The sequence below is a fragment of the Penicillium odoratum genome (genome assembly GCF_028828045.1).
Source record: "Penicillium odoratum strain IBT 22623 chromosome Unknown utg000008l_segment0_segment0, whole genome shotgun sequence".
NCBI lineage: Eukaryota > Fungi > Ascomycota > Eurotiomycetes > Eurotiales > Aspergillaceae > Penicillium > Penicillium odoratum.
Genome location: NW_026643150.1, coordinates 1,680,859 through 1,699,215, shown reverse-complemented (window position 1 = coordinate 1,699,215; position 18,357 = coordinate 1,680,859). Strand labels below are relative to the sequence as shown.

The 18,357-nt window shown below is 48.0% G+C and overlaps 7 protein-coding genes across 7 annotated transcripts; 3 read left to right on the top strand and 4 right to left on the bottom strand.

The window, feature by feature from the left end:
- Positions 1-119: 119 nt before the first annotated feature.
- Positions 120-1,081, bottom strand: N7520_010851 (alpha/beta hydrolase; the record flags this gene model as incomplete). Its single annotated transcript, XM_057144784.1, has 2 exons — positions 120-409; positions 472-1,081. 2 exons carry the CDS (start codon positions 1,079-1,081, stop codon positions 120-122), a joined length of 900 nt encoding a protein of 299 aa, XP_056990538.1.
- A 2,159-nt stretch (positions 1,082-3,240) lies between these two features.
- On the top strand, positions 3,241-4,992 carry N7520_010850 (Major facilitator superfamily domain general substrate transporter; the record flags this gene model as incomplete). The annotated part of the gene is made up of 3 exons (XM_057144783.1): positions 3,241-4,064; positions 4,124-4,605; positions 4,673-4,992. 3 exons carry the CDS (start codon positions 3,241-3,243, stop codon positions 4,990-4,992), a joined length of 1,626 nt encoding a protein of 541 aa, XP_056990537.1.
- Positions 4,993-5,410: 418 nt separating this feature from the next.
- N7520_010849 (FAD-binding oxidoreductase) lies at positions 5,411-6,935 on the bottom strand (the record flags this gene model as incomplete). Its single annotated transcript, XM_057144782.1, has 3 exons — positions 5,411-5,867; positions 5,930-6,148; positions 6,259-6,935. The coding sequence occupies 3 exons, from the start codon at positions 6,933-6,935 to the stop codon at positions 5,411-5,413; spliced, it is 1,353 nt and encodes a 450-aa protein (XP_056990536.1).
- Positions 6,936-9,224: 2,289 nt separating this feature from the next.
- N7520_010848 (uncharacterized protein) lies at positions 9,225-10,568 on the top strand (the record flags this gene model as incomplete). The annotated part of the gene is made up of 5 exons (XM_057144781.1): positions 9,225-9,341; positions 9,384-9,417; positions 9,465-9,521; positions 9,576-10,035; positions 10,085-10,568. 5 exons carry the CDS (start codon positions 9,225-9,227, stop codon positions 10,566-10,568), a joined length of 1,152 nt encoding a protein of 383 aa, XP_056990535.1.
- A 1,342-nt stretch (positions 10,569-11,910) lies between these two features.
- On the bottom strand, positions 11,911-13,541 carry N7520_010847 (dolichyl-diphosphooligosaccharide--protein glycotransferase subunit OST1; the record flags this gene model as incomplete). Its single annotated transcript, XM_057144780.1, has 3 exons — positions 11,911-12,036; positions 12,085-13,120; positions 13,201-13,541. 3 exons carry the CDS (start codon positions 13,539-13,541, stop codon positions 11,911-11,913), a joined length of 1,503 nt encoding a protein of 500 aa, XP_056990534.1.
- A 235-nt stretch (positions 13,542-13,776) lies between these two features.
- N7520_010846 (pseudouridine-5'-phosphate glycosidase/carbohydrate kinase family protein) lies at positions 13,777-16,519 on the top strand (the record flags this gene model as incomplete). Its single annotated transcript, XM_057144779.1, has 7 exons — positions 13,777-13,963; positions 14,030-14,238; positions 14,292-14,391; positions 14,442-14,483; positions 14,551-14,781; positions 14,830-15,130; positions 15,193-16,519. The coding sequence occupies 7 exons, from the start codon at positions 13,777-13,779 to the stop codon at positions 16,517-16,519; spliced, it is 2,397 nt and encodes a 798-aa protein (XP_056990533.1).
- A 195-nt stretch (positions 16,520-16,714) lies between these two features.
- N7520_010845 (dienelactone hydrolase) lies at positions 16,715-18,269 on the bottom strand (the record flags this gene model as incomplete). Its single annotated transcript, XM_057144778.1, has 3 exons — positions 16,715-17,040; positions 17,117-17,776; positions 17,891-18,269. 3 exons carry the CDS (start codon positions 18,267-18,269, stop codon positions 16,715-16,717), a joined length of 1,365 nt encoding a protein of 454 aa, XP_056990532.1.
- Between the last annotated feature and the right edge of the window lie 88 nt (positions 18,270-18,357).

Below are 18,357 nucleotides of genomic sequence, written 5' to 3'. Positions count from 1 at the left end.
CTGAGGTGGACCTTTGTAGTGGTGATTGAATGCTATATATTCAATGTTTCGCTGCAGACCTTCAATCCCAAGTTCAAAATTCTTTGATAAAGTATCAATTGTCCCCTTTTAGATAACTCTCAATTTCCAGTAAACTCCTCCACAGCCATGATTGCCTCCTCAAAGTAATTACGATATTTCTCCTGCGGTGCCAGTCCATGGTCCGCTCCATCGACTTCGATCAAGCGCACCCGAACCTCAACCCGCTGTAGCGCGGCCGCCAGCGCGTGTGAGTCCGTCACCGGCGCCACTGTGTCGGCGGTGCCGTGGACGATAACCGTAGATGGATACGAGGAGCTTATTAAGTCTAAGGGGGCTTCCGTGCCGATGGCTGCTTTCACCGAGTCGCTAATCAGAGGACCAATTCGGCCTGGAGAGTCAACAATTACGTGTATAGGTACCGACAAGGGGAGTCTAAATCAGACAACATACCCTGTTTCAGCAGCCACAAGAAAAGCGATGCCCGGCTACCAGGGTCCTTCATGTCCGCTTCATCGGTGGAGATATGCGGCCGTCCGGGCTGTAGATAGTGAGCAACGTTTTCCTCGTGTAATTGGCTGGCAGGGATGCCTCCCAGCACGGCTGATTCGGCCCGACGACGACGATACCACTCGCCCTCAGTCTGTGCCATACCCCATAGAGATAGAAAGGCGCGCGGTTTGACTGTCTTCCACACCGAGAGAGCCAGGATGGACACTAAGGAGCCTGCACTCGAACCCCCGACAACGACACGATTCATATCAACTCCTACTGCAGACTGCACCATCCACGCTTCTAGTTGGTGCAGGTCGTCGAGAATATCAACGATGCCAGCCTCCGGCAGCAGGCGGTAATCTGGGACCACGACCGCCCATCCACGGTCGAGCAGCAGTTTCACTGGTAGTGGCGGGAAGCGACCACGCCGCGAGCCGCTGACAAGGCCGCCGCCGTGAAAGAAAATGAGGGTTGGCCGAGGGCTTGTGGGCTCAAGAGGGACGGAAGCGACTAGGTCCAGCTGCACAGGTGGCTGAAGTAGGTTATAGATATGTACGGTACGATTCATATTCGTATATATAAGATTTGAAATTTGGGATCTAAGACTCGGGAAGAGAGCGGGCTATAAGGATACCAGCGGCAGCATTGTTGGTATAAATGCAAAACAAGTACTAGGCGAGGGGTTGAAGACACTTTTATTTATATAGCCCAGCTGGCAAGGCGCCCAACGCCGGGCTTAACGGGGATTACGGGGTTAAGCGGTGGTTGTCTACTAAGAATTAACCTCACCATGAGTAAGTAGTGCTAGAGTAATAATACAGCTTTGAGACGTGAACATTTGACAATTGAAGAAAAACCGACATTAAAACTCTGAACTGATCTATCAGACCTCTGAGGGGGTTTGTGTGTCTAGTCTGGCTTCGTCTTCGAAAGTCTCTATTGGTGTCATCTCGTTGAAAATTATTGGGGTTCCATTTTTGAAGAACGTCGTTGGTAAGATGCGCACGAAGCTGAGATTGTGATTTGGTAATCAGCTGGATATGCTTGGCAGAGACTTTAAACTGCGATGACCCAAAATACAAATAGTCGCGATACAGGGTTGTAAGCGCGACAAGAGAATTGTGTACGACAGGCTGGTCTTGACATCTCTGCAGGATGAGGTGCGTCCATAGCGTAGTATTTGAGAATTGAGATAATGACTCTGCTGTTTCGCAACAGTTGAAATGAATAAGTTCACGGTCCACACGACTGCCGGGTACTTTGAATGGGATGTTGTATATTTCGAGTTTAGAGTGGGAGCGTGGAGATTGGGGGTGTCCAGGGCAGCTTTTTCTGGTGGAAATACAGCGGCGACAGCTGGGACGTTGCTCGTTGCATTTTATTCGGCGAATCCTGTTCGGTTAGAAACAACATTATCATGTTGGAACACAGAGAGGCAGTGCTGAACATCAGGCAATATACTCACTTGCAGGTAGCACACCCTGTTCGAAGTTTGGGTGTGCTGCGACGCACTTTGGTCGAAATCATTTCGGAATCAATTGATAGATAGATCTGGAAATACTAAAATATGGCAAATTCGATTTTGATCAACTCTAGGCTGAAGCAAATACATACGTGAGTAGTACTGGTGGGGGGGGGGGGAAACCAGCCTAATCGCGGCCCTTATTCACACTAAATCCTCCACCTACTGCGCGGCAGTGATTGATGCATCCCTTTGCTTATGATTTACTCCAGAAAAAATAATGAAAATCATCATCTTCCAAGGATAGGACGAGAAAGATTCATGCCCCTGCTTTTGATGTTTGGGACCGAACAAATGAGATGTAAGTCTCTCGGTGTGTCTGTAGGACAAGACTCGGTGGCAAGGCATTATGCTGAAGATGAAGAGTTCCAGGGAACCTGGCCGCTTATTGGAGAGGAACCTCTGTAGAGAATCCCCATTCGGTGATACTTGACTAGTCAGGACTTTCGTTGCGTCATGTAAAGTATCGACACTTGCCCTGTTATATTGTGCCGTGCAACTCTCATTATTAATGCGGCGAAAGCGACGTCAAGTTCAGGCAAAATGATATTGGGAAGGATATTCATTTGATCCAAACAGTCCCATTCTGTGATCTCTGGTAGAAGACCACTACCGACTCGGCGGAATTTGGTTTGAATTATTTTCGCAAAATGGACTAGATTGGATAAATTAATAGACCTACTAGTCTCCTTAGTGCATACGATCAGTGACGCATGTATTATCGCGACTTGGCTTAGGACTTTGTCCCGAAGAGGTGATGTAGGGAAGTGGAGATGAGGCTATGATCCAGCAATATGGACTCAATGAGATAGATTGGAGATAGATGATCTCTACATCTTCATCTAGTTCTTATGGGTTCCGATGGCTTATTTATTTTTTAAAATGGGTGATGGTCGCATTAGCAGTCATCAAGAACCTGCGAGATACGCTGGCTTCGCTCCTTTCTTATTGGTGGGAAGAGAGCGTAGATATGGGCTTGCAGGGATTGCATAGCACTAGGACAAAAGAGGTAACTCTTGCTTATTAAGAGGATGCGCGTGTTTAATAAGGCACCTAGATTGTGTCATGTATGTAATTTAGTGTTCGTTTTTTTCTCGAAGATTTTTCTATTTGAAGGGCTGGGTGACCTTGCTCTTTTTCTCACTGGATCCCTTGGACGATTTTTAAACATTATTCACACCGTAAGACAAGTCAGCTTCGCCGCCATGACAGCCGTGATGACAGTGACTACAGCAGCGCCAGCGTTGGTGGAATCGTACGATGCAAAACGCGACAAGGAAGATGTGGAAATGGAAAGAGAGTCGCCAAAGCTAGATGAGAACGTTGTCTCTGAAGGGCCCTTGGAGAAAGATGGCAAGTCAGCCTGGGGGTCTCTCTGGATTATCACCATAATAACTGGTGTCACTTTTATCAGCGTCTCGGGGACTGGAATTCTGACCACCGCACTTCCTCGTATCTCGACGGACATCAACCTCGACCGCGATCTGATCTTCTGGCCGGCATCGGTATATGCTTTATCTGCAGGATGCACCTTGCTAGCATTCGGCTCCGTTGCGGATGTGGTTGGCTCTAAGAGAATGTGGCTGATCGGGAGCGGCTTCTCGTGTCCTTTGATCCTTGCATGTGGACTTGCCCGCACAGGTAATCAATTCATCATTATCTGTGCTCTGCTAGGACTCTTTGTGGCTATGTGTCTTCCGACATCAATGGCGCTAGTGACTGCGTCCTTTCCACCTGGACGCAAGAGGAATATTGCCTTTGCAGCAACAGGGATGGGACAGCCACTAGGCTATGCCTTAGGACTTATTCTTGGTGGTGTTTTCACCAACACCATCGGCTGGCGATGGGGTTTTTACATCACCGCCATTATCGATGCCGTATTGTTTGTCGGGTCCATCTTCATTCTTCCGTCGGACGCGGATTCGATGAAGCTGTGCCGGGCTACATGGCATAAGCTTGCTTATAATATTGATTGGGTTGGCGTAGCGATTCTCGCCTTGGCATTTGGACTCCTATCCTACGTACTTGCGTGAGTCATTCTTGATCCTTGTATGGACTCCTTACCAGATGTTGCTGACATTTCTATAGGATGATCACATATACTTACAGGAACATGTCTGAGCCCCAATATATTGTGCTGCTCATTATCTCCATTTTACTCCTCCCCGTCTTCTCTTTTTGGATGAAATGGCAGGTAAGTCACAACAGGCCAGCCTTGATTCCTAATGCTTTATGGCGAAACCTGCCGTTTCTTTTCATCTGCGTGGCGATGTTCTTTACATGGGCCGGATTCAACTCTTTCCAGTACATATCAACCCTGTTCTTCCAGGACGTCCAGGACATGTCGGCCCTCCAGGCTTCCATCCGCTTCTTGCCCATGGCTGTAGTTGGCGTGGCCACCAACATTCTTACTGCTCACCTGGTGTCAAGGGTGAATGTAAACCTGCTGCTGGGGGTTAGTGCATTGATGACCGCGATTTCACCCCTCTTGATGGCGATCGCCTCCCCGAAGTGGACCTATTGGGCTGCAGCCTTCGTTGCTATGACGTTAAGTCCAATCAACGGCGATGGTGAGTAACTGACTCAACTTGTGTTTTTGTCAAGAGCGATGCAAATACTGACTTATCGTTTGCCTAGTGCTATGGACCGTTTCTAGTTTGATCATTTCTCGGGCATTCCCTGATGACTCAATGGCTCTGGCTGGGAGTGTCTTCAATACCATCTCCCAGCTGGGCAACTCTGTTGGACTGGCTGTCACTGCCGTCATAGCCGCTGCCGTTACCGCCCATGATGATGGCTCGGCAAACGTTACAAGTACATCTTCTCAAACGGGCGGTCAGCTTCTAGAGGGATACCGTGCTGCGTATTGGACCATATTTGCTGGCATGGCAATTGTCTTCCTAGTGAGCTCTCTGGGGCTTCGTCATGTGGGAAAAGTTGGTAACAAGCAAGACTAAAGTGCATTCAATGGTCGAAGGAAATGGCAGCTGGTGCAATTCCATTTTCTTTGCCTTGGAAGCAGGGATTGTCTCCCGTTCACTTAAAGAAATGGTCTGTATATTTTATCGACACTATATATGTAGAGCTTTTGGAACTGGGCAGAATACTAAGCTCGAAGTACTGTACCTAGTTTCGCAAAATCACAATCTGACTTGATTATCAGTCATCCTGTGGGTGATTGAATACTGTACCCCCATGTGCCATGACCAAAGTCATGGAAGTACAGAACGACGTACAGGGCCGCTAGACTGATAAGGCAAAACTGACCAAATGCAATAATTCACAGATCCGTACATAAGTAATCTCTATATCCTCACTGTGCAGGCGATAACATTAATTACACACTTTCAAACTCTCAAATGCTGTAAGTTATGCTCAAAGCTTGAATCCGCCAGGGAGACCTTTCTGAAATAGACCTTTCGAGTCATACTTCTTGCTCACAGCCTTGAGATTGCTTTTACTCTCATATCCGTACCCATCAATCACAGCCTGTCCAACTCCCGCATAGTTATAATATTTATAATAACGGTATACCCCTGCTTTCTTAGCTGCCGCCTCGATATTCGCAATGAGTTTCTTTGCTGCGCGATCGACTAGCTGGTCGGAAGAGATGTCGTTGTAGAATGCTGTTATGAGGGCGAGGCCGAGTCTCTCTTCTCCTGTATCCAGACCAAGGCTATTCACATGATTGAGGGCTGGAGTTGGTTGGAGAGTCAAGTACCAGTTCATCTCGGTAAAATTGCTGATTTCGGCAACAGATTCGTTGTAGATTTTATAGATGGTCGAGTAGATCTCTGGGGTGTGAGCGAAGGTTGTGGTGTACCAGATTTGTCTGTATTGGACTTGTTAGCGTTGCGATAGACTGACAGATCAACTGTAGATTGTTCAGCTTACCGTTTGTTGTATGACTGGTAGCTATCGGTCTCTGCAGCGAATGACCCCATAGTATCGATGCGCAGGGCATTAGACAAAGAAGTAACATTGTTTGCAAGTCCCTCAAAAGTCGTAGGATACGGCACTGGCTTGGTATACGCCAAATCATTGCTAATCGAGCCCCCAATCCCGGATGACCAGCCGTAACTCTGAGTCATCGCTGCATGAGGATCATACGGCCTAGCACCCATGAATGTCGAGAAAGCCGATGTCTGTGCCGCCCACTGATCAGTCGAATAAAAAATGAATCCCCCCAGAACTTCCCGAGCGGATATGTGCTCATTGTGTACCTGGTAACAACACCGAAATTATTCCCGCCGCCTTTCAGTGCCAGAAACAGATCAGAATAGGAGCTTTTATTCACAGTGACAATCTTGCCACTGGCCAGAACAATCTCATATTCAACAATATTGTCACATCCCCACCCCAGAATCGGGCCAAGGTAGCTCAGTCCACCCCCAAGGAGGAACCCGCCAACGCCAACGTCCGAGTCTCTTCCTCCCGTGACAGTCAAATTGTAAGGATCCAGCGTCTCCCAGACTTTTTTCCATCTCCCCCCTGGTCCAAGATCGACTATTTTGTGATCTTCGCTGAGCTTGACCTCGTTCATGAGACTTAAGTCTAGGGTCACGCCTTTCTCGATGTTGGCTGCGCCCGCGTATGGCGTATGTCCCCCACCACGCACGGCAAACTGGACGCCATGATCGAGATACATGCGCATCGTTTTAATCACCGTTGATACTTCGATGGAGCTGGTCGGTTGAATCACACATGATGGCTCGAGTTCTTGCTCTTCTTTGCTGAAATAGGAAGCTAGAGAGTTGGTATAGCCGCTCGACCCGGGGAAGTAGACGGTGCCGGGTAGGTTTGTGTTGAGGGTATCGCAGGCTTCCCATGTCGCATTAACGTTTGATTCTGCCGCCTTTGCGAGGCCTAGCAAGAGTATCGACGATATCCAAGAGACCATGGTGGACAGAAAACAGTGAAAGTCAAGAATAAAAGAATAGTTAATAGACCCGTACACGGGGACGGTTCTTTAAATCGTGGTATGAAAACCATCAAGAATCAGCATTACACGAAGCTAGAATTAATCCCAGCCACTAAAAGTTCATTGAATACCAATCCTTTGGCGAGGAAGTTTTCGCGAATCTTTTTCTTGGCCCCCACGTTGAAGGATTGTAAGAACAGATGTACCCGATACCTGATATACCCACAAATTTCCACTTGAAAGTAAATCTCCGAAGTACCCAGTACATTTAAATTAGCTTCTTTGCCCCTGAACGCCATCAAAGGTGGATTTGTTTCATGTTTATGCGAATCTAGATCCGATTAAATACGCGGTCATTGAGCCAATAACGAAAAGGCCCAAGACCACCATATGGCCGTTCATTTCGGCAATAAGAAACTCGTTTCTATATCACTGCCCCAATAGTTGACATGTCGGGGAATGACAACCAGTTTAATGTTATCGCCTTCTGCATGAGATACTACTATACCGGGGAGGGGTTTGGAATAATCGGGTCAACGGAACGCATTTCTCGGGCTTATTCTATCTTCCGCGCCCAATTCCTTCCATTTCCCCTATACTGATGTCGTATCGGCTCAACAAATGTACGATAACAGCGTAGGCGGCCCATCGGGAGTTAAAGCGACCGGGACAAAGAGTACTTTCACTACCGAACGGAAACTGAGTTTCTTGTTTTTCTTGTTGTAGGAAGCGGTCTGCTTGGATCGCTTCCCAATTGAGACCCCAGTATTCAGGGTGAGTATATAATTGGCGGTAGGAGACCTAGAGAAATTTTGTTATGTTGTCAGTAAATAGTGGTTGTTTACTTACTAAGATCTTGATCCCTTTGCGGAGAATGGTTTCAACGATGCAGATAACCTTCGAGAGTCGAGGACTGGGCAGTCCTTCGTCGAATGATGTTGATCTATCTGATCACTTTGTATCGCTGGCAAAATTTCAGTGCGTACAATCTCGAGATCCTTAAGGCTGTAGAGGTGGGCGATGAGCCAGAACGCCGATCTGTACATACAATTCCCTACTACCCTATTGTCTGTCAGCATTAGAATCCATGGGGTGAAGCTACACCTATGCCCATGTCTGAAGCGTCAGGAATCGAGCGATTTTATCTGCGGTCAAATACGACTCTCTCATATTGTCCTTAACAAGCAACAATCCAAGAAGCTGCACCATATCCGAGGGCGCAAGATGATCCCGATCGACAAAAGAGGCCGGGGATGTTGTTAATTTGACGACGCAGATTTATCGACTGCGAAAAGCCTGTTCACTCCTATTGCACTTATCCCCACCCCACCATGTATACCTTGAATGATAACCTCATTGGAAAGAACACATTCATTCCCGTAGGTCTCAGCCACGTGTTTGGGGTCGGTAATGATGTAGTTTCAATTCTGCCCGCAATTATTGTGAACAGTCGCTTTGAGCTGCCAAATAGCTCACTGTGAGACCATGACATTCATAAACAGAGGGAAGAGAAAAGGGAAAAGGGTTCCAACATTATGCGGGCCACAGACCCGTTGAAGTCAATGTAAGTGAGATTGCATGGCCTGAGGTGCATTAGGTTGCAGTGATGCAACGTCGAAAATGAGGGTAAGGTTTTACCCAAAACTATCGTATTACAGATGTCAGAGATTTTGATTTTATGTGGAAAAAGAAGCTCTGCAGTGAGACTCGGAAAGCCGCAGAGAATCCAATATGGGGCTTCTTTTGGATCATTGGGATATAATCTAAGGATGAGAGAAAATATCCAGTCTTCAGGTTACCAGTTGTTAGAAATAAACGATCAAGATTGTGCTGTCATAGATACTGTGTAGAACTTGCAGTCAGGAGTAGAGGACTCGGCATTGAGAAAGGAGATTTATCCTAGAGAGATTCAGGTATTCTGAGCTCCATATTTTGTACAAAGAAATGAACAGTCAGAGGTTTGATTTAGTACAGTACTTGTTTTGTTGACAACATGGGTTGCGACTCACAGGGGCTGAATTTCTAAGTTCATGCACTGCAACTGCAGATCTGCAGTGAGGTTATTGGTGGATCATACAAGAATGAAAGGGATGAGATTCCTGCGGATAAAGCGCGTGGCCAGTCCAGTCACCTTTGGCCCCCATATTTTCTCTAGCCGAAACCACATTCAAGTACACATGGGTATATAGTAACCATGAGGTATCTTGCCGCGTGGTGATCTCATTTCTTCAGGCTTCCCTGAGTCTTTTCTTGGACTTTGCAGGAAACATGTCTTCTGCGGATTTGGCCATGTCGACAGCGACTCCGCCACCTGGTGTAATGGCGAATTTCGACAATCCTTCATTAAATGCTTACATCCTCATAATTGTTACGACTATTTTCATGGTACTCTTGTATGGGGCTATGACTATAAGTCTATATACAAAGCTCCAAACTCGGAAGAAGATATCGTTGGATGATTGTGAGTCCTTTCCTTATTCATTCCCAGATCATGCTAATGCCTCCCAGGGACTCGATTAATTGCGACATTCGGCACGACAATGTACTATGTGGCTAGTGTCATCGGTACTTTAACATCTACCCTCATTTTATTTGAACTGGAATAACGACTTATTCTAGCTGTGACCAATGGCAAATTTGGAATCCACATTTATGACCTCACAGCAGCCGACGCCATGCAAACATCCCTCGTCGTCTCCGGATTCTTCACAAACTGGCTAACCGCACTTGTATGGCCATTCGCCAAGTCATCATTCTTCCTCATCTACCTCGAAATGTTTCACAAAATACCCTGGCAGCGATATGCCAATTATATTGGGTTATCTATTACCTGGGCATTCTACACAACTGCTTTGGTTGCAACCTTATACTTCACCAGGCCAGCACCTGGTGAAACATGGCAGGAGACTATAACCTCTGCGCGCTACGCTAAGATGAAACCTTGGATTATTCCTATCGCCGCGACCAACCTTGTTCTTGATGTGTACATTCTTGTTCTGCCAATTATCCCAATTCTGGGTCTGAGTTTAACCTCTAAGATGAAGCTTGGAGTACTTTCGATATTTGCGACTGGTTTTTTGTATGAAGCCCCAGCAAGCTTTTCCATCAAATGCTAACTATTTTTCTAGTGCTTGTGTCGCCTCCTCTCTCAGTATCTACTTCAAATTGGTCTTGGATTGGCATTATACAGATTACAGCTACTATACGACCCCCGTATTGATAATGTCTCTGGTAGAAATGTGCGTTGGTGTCACAGCCAGCGCGATGCCATCGATGGCGCTTTTCTTCAGACACACGGGTAGCAAGATGACGAGGGCTTTTCCACGATTCACTCGCTTGTCTCAACCTCGGTCATCTCAAGGTGCAAACGTGACGCGGGTTGAGTCAAAAATTGATTCTGTTGACTCTGATCGTTGGCCTCTGAAAGATATCAATGGATCCAAGAGCTACGAAGGCACGAACGATCCTGAATATCTGAACTCAGTTCGGACCTTTATTCAGGCCGCAACTCCAACCAGTCAAGTGAGCCGGGATGGCGCAATTTGCTTACAATATGCATTCAATCAGGGATATGAAGAACGAGAGAAACCAGACCCAGCGAATCAGGTCTAGTTCTCATGCTTACAAATTATGATCTGTCAATGTACATAAGGAAAATAGGGTGAAAACAGCTTTTCATTCCAACTGAATAATAAGACACGTCTTGGGACCTCCGGATTCTCTATGGGTACTAGTAGATCTGTGTATTGAAACTCCCACTCATGAAATCCTGCTGTGCCTTGCCTTAGGAGCAGGAAATCCTTCAGTTCTAAACCTTCCCTCTCGAACTAGCCCCACGAAGGTTGGTATCACATGAACTCAACCCTTGCAGATCGTCCCGTCTTGTAATTTAGGCTACCGCGTGCTCTCTTAAGTATTCGCCTAGTACGGATTAGGCCTGACATCATCCCACCCCTGATAAGACCACGCTCCTGTTCCTGATGAGCTGATGTAGATCCTGCTGTACACAAGTGCATAAAAGAATATAGATAGGGACTTGATGTGACCTAGAATATCGCTTGCTCTAAGGTTGTGATTACAGTGCTATTGCGACCTTCAATCGTGCAGAAGCAATAAAATGTGCCAAAAAAGCGCACATAGACAAATTCCAGCAAGACCGGGTGAAGAACTAGATCAAAAAATGACATCTGGATCTCGGCCAGAAAGACTTCCCGGTAACGCGGCTATCGGTATTTACCATATGTGATGACCTAACTAACGTGCTTGTGACGCTACTTTCTTACTGCAGAGAGTGGTAAGGATTAGGTTGGGGGGCAAGGCAAATCTAAAAGGTTGATTCTGTTAGTCACTCTTTTCCCTCTTTCCCCCCTCTCCCCACTATGGGGATGAGCCGCTTACATGATATCGCAATGAGTGTCTACTAGTACTACAATGGCAGGCATGAACAGTTCCAATCCCCAGCAGCTGACTTATCATCAAACTCATGGTCGCACCGCCCCCACTGAGCCCCACTATCTCCCGTCAATCCACAAACCCTATTCGGCGGTTACCAGTGGAATTGGGTATGCAGCTTAGATCAGGCGACTGTACAAGAAGCTCCTTGGGTATCCTGAGGCAAGAACGTACATAATCGGCACCTTGTAGGGGTCTGAGAATTCTTTGCATGATCCAGTGCAAGTTCAGTATGAGAACAGCTTCAATGGGATGGCTTTTTGGATCCACAATACGGTGTTTTCAGCAGGCTTGAAGGTAGCATCGGCGAGCGAAATAAGCACGAAAACGCATTCTTTGTCAATATCTAAGGCGTTCTTCCAAATTGTTCATATTTTACGGAAAGTTGGGTAAGAAACTTGATATTGTATTCGGAGCTTCAGTCATTGGACTTGAATATAGAGACAGGGACAAGAGTCAATGAAAAGACAATATGAAAAGCGCATCTTCCAAAGACGCGCATTTACCGCTTTTTAATGCTGGTATCGATGCTTCCAAGGAACCAAATGGCAACAAAGAGGGTAAGCAGACCACCGAAGATGGTGAGGGGCTTGCGAAGGGCATCCAAAAGGGAGTGGTCGTATGTCACCTGAAAATTGTCAGTATGTTACCATTTTTTTACGAGAGAAGAACTCACCACCAGCTGCGCATCGCGCGCCTCATCGGTCAGACTATCAACCTCCAGGGTCAATGTAGTCCGGCCAAGGGTATCCATGTAAGTCTTGAAAGAGGAAAGGCTAGCATTGATCTGGTTGGTGCCAGGAAGACCGTTGCTGGTAGCGCCCTCGACAGTCTCGTAGCGGACGTTGTGGGCACCCTCGGGAAGAACAACACGAACAACGACGTGCTCGTACTGGACACCCTCGCTCATCTTAGGGCCCTGCAGGAAGGGAACCTTGAGAACATAGGAGTCCACACCAGTAGCCTTGCGCAGGAATCGAGACAGATCGTTGTTCCAACCCACCTTGAAGCTGTAATTCCAGCCGCCAAAGATTGGGTAGCGGGGCTTTAGCTCCAGGTTAGCAGCAGTCTTGCCGTTGCCGGGGCGGTAGCGGCTAGTCGAGACGTTACCGATGTCATCGATAAAGTACGGGTCCACAGAGCCGGGCTGGAGAGGGTAGGCAATTTCACGGACGGCAGAGGACGGCGACTTCTGGTAGTTAGCGAAGGTCCACTCAACGCGCGAGAACTGGTTTGTGAGCTGCGAGGCATTGTTGCGCAGCCAGTACCGCTCCTCAGTGGCCAAGTTACCACCCCAGTGGGAAACCTCCAAATCGCGCTCCAGGAGGCTGGCAGTGATCACGGGGTTGGTGAACTGGTAGCGCACAGTAATGGGCTGCTCAGTGCCAGGGGCCACCTTGGCAGTCTCGTATGGTCCGTAGGTGTACGTGGCGCCCTTGCGCTCCGGATCAGCACCGGACTTGAGCCCAGATGTCTCGGTGTAGTCGGGCACATCAGTGCTTGGGAACTTGAGCTTGGTCTTTTGGGTGTCAGTCTGGTAGGCAGACGGCACATAGGCGGAGAAGGAGTAGGTGAGATATTGCTTGTCGCTTTGTCCAATGGTCGCAGGAAGCGGACTCAGCGCGGAAAGGACAGAGTAGGAGATTCCAAGGGTGATCTGGGCTTTCGGGGCGAGGGGCTCAGCGAGATGAACCACGAAGTATTGGGTGCCACTATTGGATCGATGTTGATTAGCATTAAGTCTGAGTGAATTTTCCTCGGAAAGCCATTGGCATCCCCAATTGAGACCTACGTGGACACAACAGGCTCAGTTACTTCCACCTCAAAGCGACCATTCTCAGTTGCCTTCTTATCCCGAACTTCGAAGCCTCCAACGCGGCCAAACACATCTGAAGGGAAGGGAATATAATAGTCGCTCTGCGACTGCTTGTCGACATTCTCTACCACGACATTGATAGTTTCTCGGACGTATCCCTTTTCCAAATTGGTGTTCCGGACCAAGTTCACGTTCTTGAAAACCTGCGGGGGTTTGAAGTCGGCCGGGACAGCGAGTTGAGATGAAGCTGTAAGAGTAGACGCGGCAGCCAGGCTGGGCACAAGCAGCCCAAGCACTGTGGCGGTGAAAAACCTCATCCTGAGTATTTCACGGAGCACACAATGTCTCCGAATTGAAATGGGGTATCAAATTTGACGAGGTTGATGTGGAGAGGTGGTTGGACGAAGCTGATGAGGTGTCCCGATCTGTATACGCAATACGGCGGGCGCAGCGGCCAGGGAACGCACTCCGCTTCTCTTATCACTGATAAGCAGCTTCTCCTCTTTTTACTTCTGGCATTTGGCCTTCTACATCCCCTCTCTGTTGGTCAAAATGTTTACTTCAAGAGCTTCTGTTTTGTCAAGATGCTGCAGAGGGCCGAGGTTACCTCGAACTCGCTATTTTCATGACCTACATAGCTCCCCTCAGAGCAAATTCTTGAAGGTATCAGAAGAGGTCCGTGATGCGGTTGCAACGGGCAAGCCCGTTGTCGCGCTAGAGACGACCATTTACACTCATGGTAGGTGTCAAGTCTTAGTTTAGAGGCTCTCAAGTCCATTCGTTGAATTAACTCAAAATCTATCAGGCTTTCCATATCCTGACAACATTGCTTTGGCATCTCTTTTGGAGTCCGTCGTTCGTGCCAACGGCGGTGTCCCTGCGACTATAGGTGTGCTCGGGGGTGTTGCCCGTGTTGGTATGAGTGCAGAGGAGATCATGGAACTCGCCTCGACAGCTGAGAAGAAGACTGCACTGAAAGTCTCTAGGCGGGACCTGGGCTACATCTGTGGCATGGTTTGTTATCCTACCTACCCTGCAACTCATTAGCAAGCCCTAACTATCTTCAGGGTCTTGCTGGAAAACCTATTCACGGTGGCACTACTATCTCTGGCACTATGATCCTCTCGCAACTTGCTGGTATCAAAATCTTTGGAACAGGCGGACTAGGTAAGTCTTTACAGTCACTCGGGTTGGATTCCGGTCTAATTGAATCCTAGGTGGCGTTCACCGTGGAGGTGAATATTCCATGGACATTTCTGGTATGTTGAATATCCCCCTGCACACCCGGGGGCCGTGCAGCAACTGACTGATTTCTTCCTAAAACAGCCGATCTGACAGAGCTGGGAAGGACCCCAGTGACGGTGATCAGTTCCGGGTGCAAGAGCTTTTTGGATATCCCCCGTACACTCGAGTACCTTGAGACTGAGGGTGTCTGTGTGGGCACCTTTGCCGATGGACGTGAGGGCTCCGTTGATTTCCCGGCTTTCTTCACCCGAGACAGCGGATTCCGCAGTCCACGAGTGATTCAGAATGAAGCCGAAGCTGCTGCGATCGTTTGTAAGTCTCATTTTTCTAGATTCTCTTCTCTGCTAACAACGTTCATAGACGCACAATCCAAGCTTCCTGTCACCTCTGGAATTCACTTCGCTAATCCTGTGCCCCTGGAGGCTTCTGTCCCCAAGGCCGAAATGGATGCAGTAATTGAAGAGGCGGTTCGCCTTGCAGATGTAGAAGGCTACCATGGCAGTGATAACACTCCGTTTGTTCTCGCTAAAATTAAGGAGCTGAGCGGCGGAAAGAGTGTGGTTGCTAACCGTGCTCTTATCGAGTCCAATGTCAAACGTGCGACTCGCGTTGCTGTGGAACTAGCTAAACTCGAGGAACTTGACCGAGGAAGTGCAGCTCAGTGAGTTGAGCTCTAGATACAAATATAACAATTACTAAGTCCAGAGATTCGCTTTTACTTAGACACATGCCTTCATTCCCGAGTATTCCTCGGTCAGATCAAACTGCTCCGACGCAGCCTGAGCCTGAGCCCGTTTCAAACATTCCCCAAGTGGTCGCTTCTGAGACAGAAAATGCAGATGTAGTTGTTGCCGGCTCCCTTGCCATCGATCTGTCCTGCGACTACACTCCATTTGGCAACGAGAGCGTGCAGGTGGCACCTGTACCACACACTTCCAATCCCGCTGTTATCGGGCAGAGCCTCGGAGGCGTCGGCCATAATGTCGCGCTTGCAGCCAGCTATGTCGGTAGCGATGTCCTCTTCTGCAGTGTTGTAGCAGACGACCTAAGTGGACGAGCAGCACTCGCATCACTCGAAACGGAAGGTCTCAGCACCGCGGGCATCCAAGTCCTTCCACCAACATCCGGTACTCGCACAGCTCAGTACATCGCCATCAATGACGCCAAGAAGGATCTCCTCGTCGCAATGGCCGACATGGGAATCGTTGAATTACCGGAGAAACAACTCGATTTCGACGGCTTCTGGGAACCTTTACTCGAAAAAGCCAAACCGAAATGGCTTGTTGTCGACGCCAATTGGCGGCCCGAGGTGCTAGCGAAATGGACCACCCTTGCCAAGAAGCATGGTGCTCGTGTTGCGTTCGAACCTGTGTCCACTGCTAAATCCCGTCGTCTATTCACTCAAAATGGCGACAGCGCGGTTATCGGGCCCACGCAAACCGTCCCCAATCACGCTGTCAGCCTCGCCTGTCCTAACCGTCTCGAACTAGGTGCTATGTACGCAGCTGCCCGTGAAGCTCTGCTTTTCGATTCCCCGGGTTGGTGGGCTGTCATCGACGCCATGGGCATGTCACAGGGCGGCTCACGACAACGTCTGGTCTACCTCACGTCTGCCGCTCTGGTGGATGAAGGTATTCCACAGCAATCCATTCAGCTCCTTCCATTCATTCCCTGCATCGTGACGAAGCTGGGTGAGGCTGGTGCTCTTTTGACACAGCTTTTACCTCCTGGTGATTCCCGTCTAACGGACCCCGCTTACGCACCGTATATCATTGCGCGCGCGTCTCCGTCTCCGGATGTATCATTTGGTGGAGTCTATATGCGTCTATTCCCGCCAGCTGCTAAGTTGTCTCCTGAAGACATTGTTAGCGTTAATGGTGCCGGTGATACCCTGTTAGGTGTTGTAGTGGCTGGTTTGGCAAAGATTGATTCCCCAATGCGTATTGAGGATGTCCTTGCGTTGGCACAGGAGGCTAGTCGGAGAACCCTCGCTAATGCCGGTGGTGTTAGTAAAGAGCTAATGAGCTTGCGAGGCTCACTTGGACTATGAGAGCTTTTGGACCTCTAGATGCTATAAAATTTAAAGGTTCGGATTCGTTGCATCGTCATATCAATGTTTCATAGGTATATAGCGCTTGTCCTTATTAAAATGTCTAATCAATATATGTGAAAACCCCACACTTCCAGAAAGGTTCCATCCAAGCATTTACAAACCTACTGATATCCTCTGCATATGTATGAGCCATTACTCTATCCTCGGCACGAGTCCTGAATCCAAAACCCCAGCTTGTAAAAGCACATCCGCTTGGTCCCAATACAAACTCTGTCGCACGATACGATCCGCACAGAAAGAAGCAACAACAACAATATCTACCGAGATATCACGATCCGTCGGCTCAATACCAGGTAACAACCATGGCATCTCAGAAGAATGACAGAATGAAAATCTTATCTCATCAACGATCTTATCCGAACCTACTGTCCTCGACAGAAGCCGAATATGTTGACTTGCCGGCCCAGTGGGAATAAACGTATGTTCGAAAAAAGACCGAAGAGATGGAGGATCACAACCTAGGATTATCTCAGCAACGCACACAGCATATACATATTGAAACCAGAGTTGGACTGGAGAAGAATTAGAACTTACCTCCTGCCCGTGTCGGGATGCACTCTATAGATAACCCCTCTTCATCTTGATTCTCCCCTCGTCCACTCATGATCTCAATAGCAGATCGAGACATATCTCCACCCCGCACCTCTGACTGGTCCAACTGGACGAGCAGTTTCTGCCAATATTCTTCCCAGATCGTCTCAATCCCAATGACCGGCCAATTACTTCCCACTCCAAACGCGCGCCGTAGACACCCTAGTGTTCTACTCCAGGATAATCCCGAACTTACATCGTCATGGACTGAATCTTTCTCTGACTGTGTTGTAGGGTGCCTGTACTGCGCGAACCCAGGATGAGAATCCGGGTATGTAAAGACATGACACCGATGTCGCTTCTTATACGTAACATCTCCTTCAGATGATAGTGTGATCCATGGCCAAAATGTGGTATCTGCCACTTCGCCTGGGATGTGAATCTGGATCGGGAGGAAGGTTGCTGATGGACCTGGCTGGAAGATTGATTCTGTTTCTGCACAGGCGGGTTTGCAGCATTGGCTTTGAGATGCTGTGTTTACATGGATATCTGCTGCTGAAAGGGGATAATATGCTATCAAAGCACACAGTCGTGGGAATGGATTTGTATTGCTTGTAGTGAGGTGGTGGGATACGAGAAGGTAGTACGCAGGTCGATTGTACGCTGTTCAGATTTGTTAGAAAAATTAGATCAACATCGCATTGAAATTATCCCAGAGTTTCGTTTCCTCTTCTATAACTTGGATAGATTCGATCGGAAAGTTGGGATATAGCTTACCGACAATAGCAAATCTCTCCCTGGTCTCCAAATCATCTTCTCTCATCTGCACTTTATTTTCTAATGCTTTGCGGTCTTTTTCCACATCACCAGTGCACTGAAAGGGCAAATACTCCACTTCGAATGCTTCAGCTCGAAACCGACGGATGATCTCTGGGTCAAAGTCCGGTGTATCTGATATGAGAATTAGATGGCGTGGCACTGGATCTTCTGCTGCATGGTCATGTCGAACGCGCTTTTCTGAGGCGGTGCTGGTCGTTCTGTGTAAATCATGAGGCTTAGTTGAAATACTCGGATCTGGGGCAGAGCCGCATGATCCGGATTCGGGTATTTTCGAACTTGTTGCTCGCCTGGTGAGACGTTGGAAGACGTTCACCATGTTGTGGAATCAATGTCAAATAGATGGTGAGGTTCATTGGAAGTTTTAAAATTAATTCTCGAAGTACAGATAATGTTGCCAATGCTTG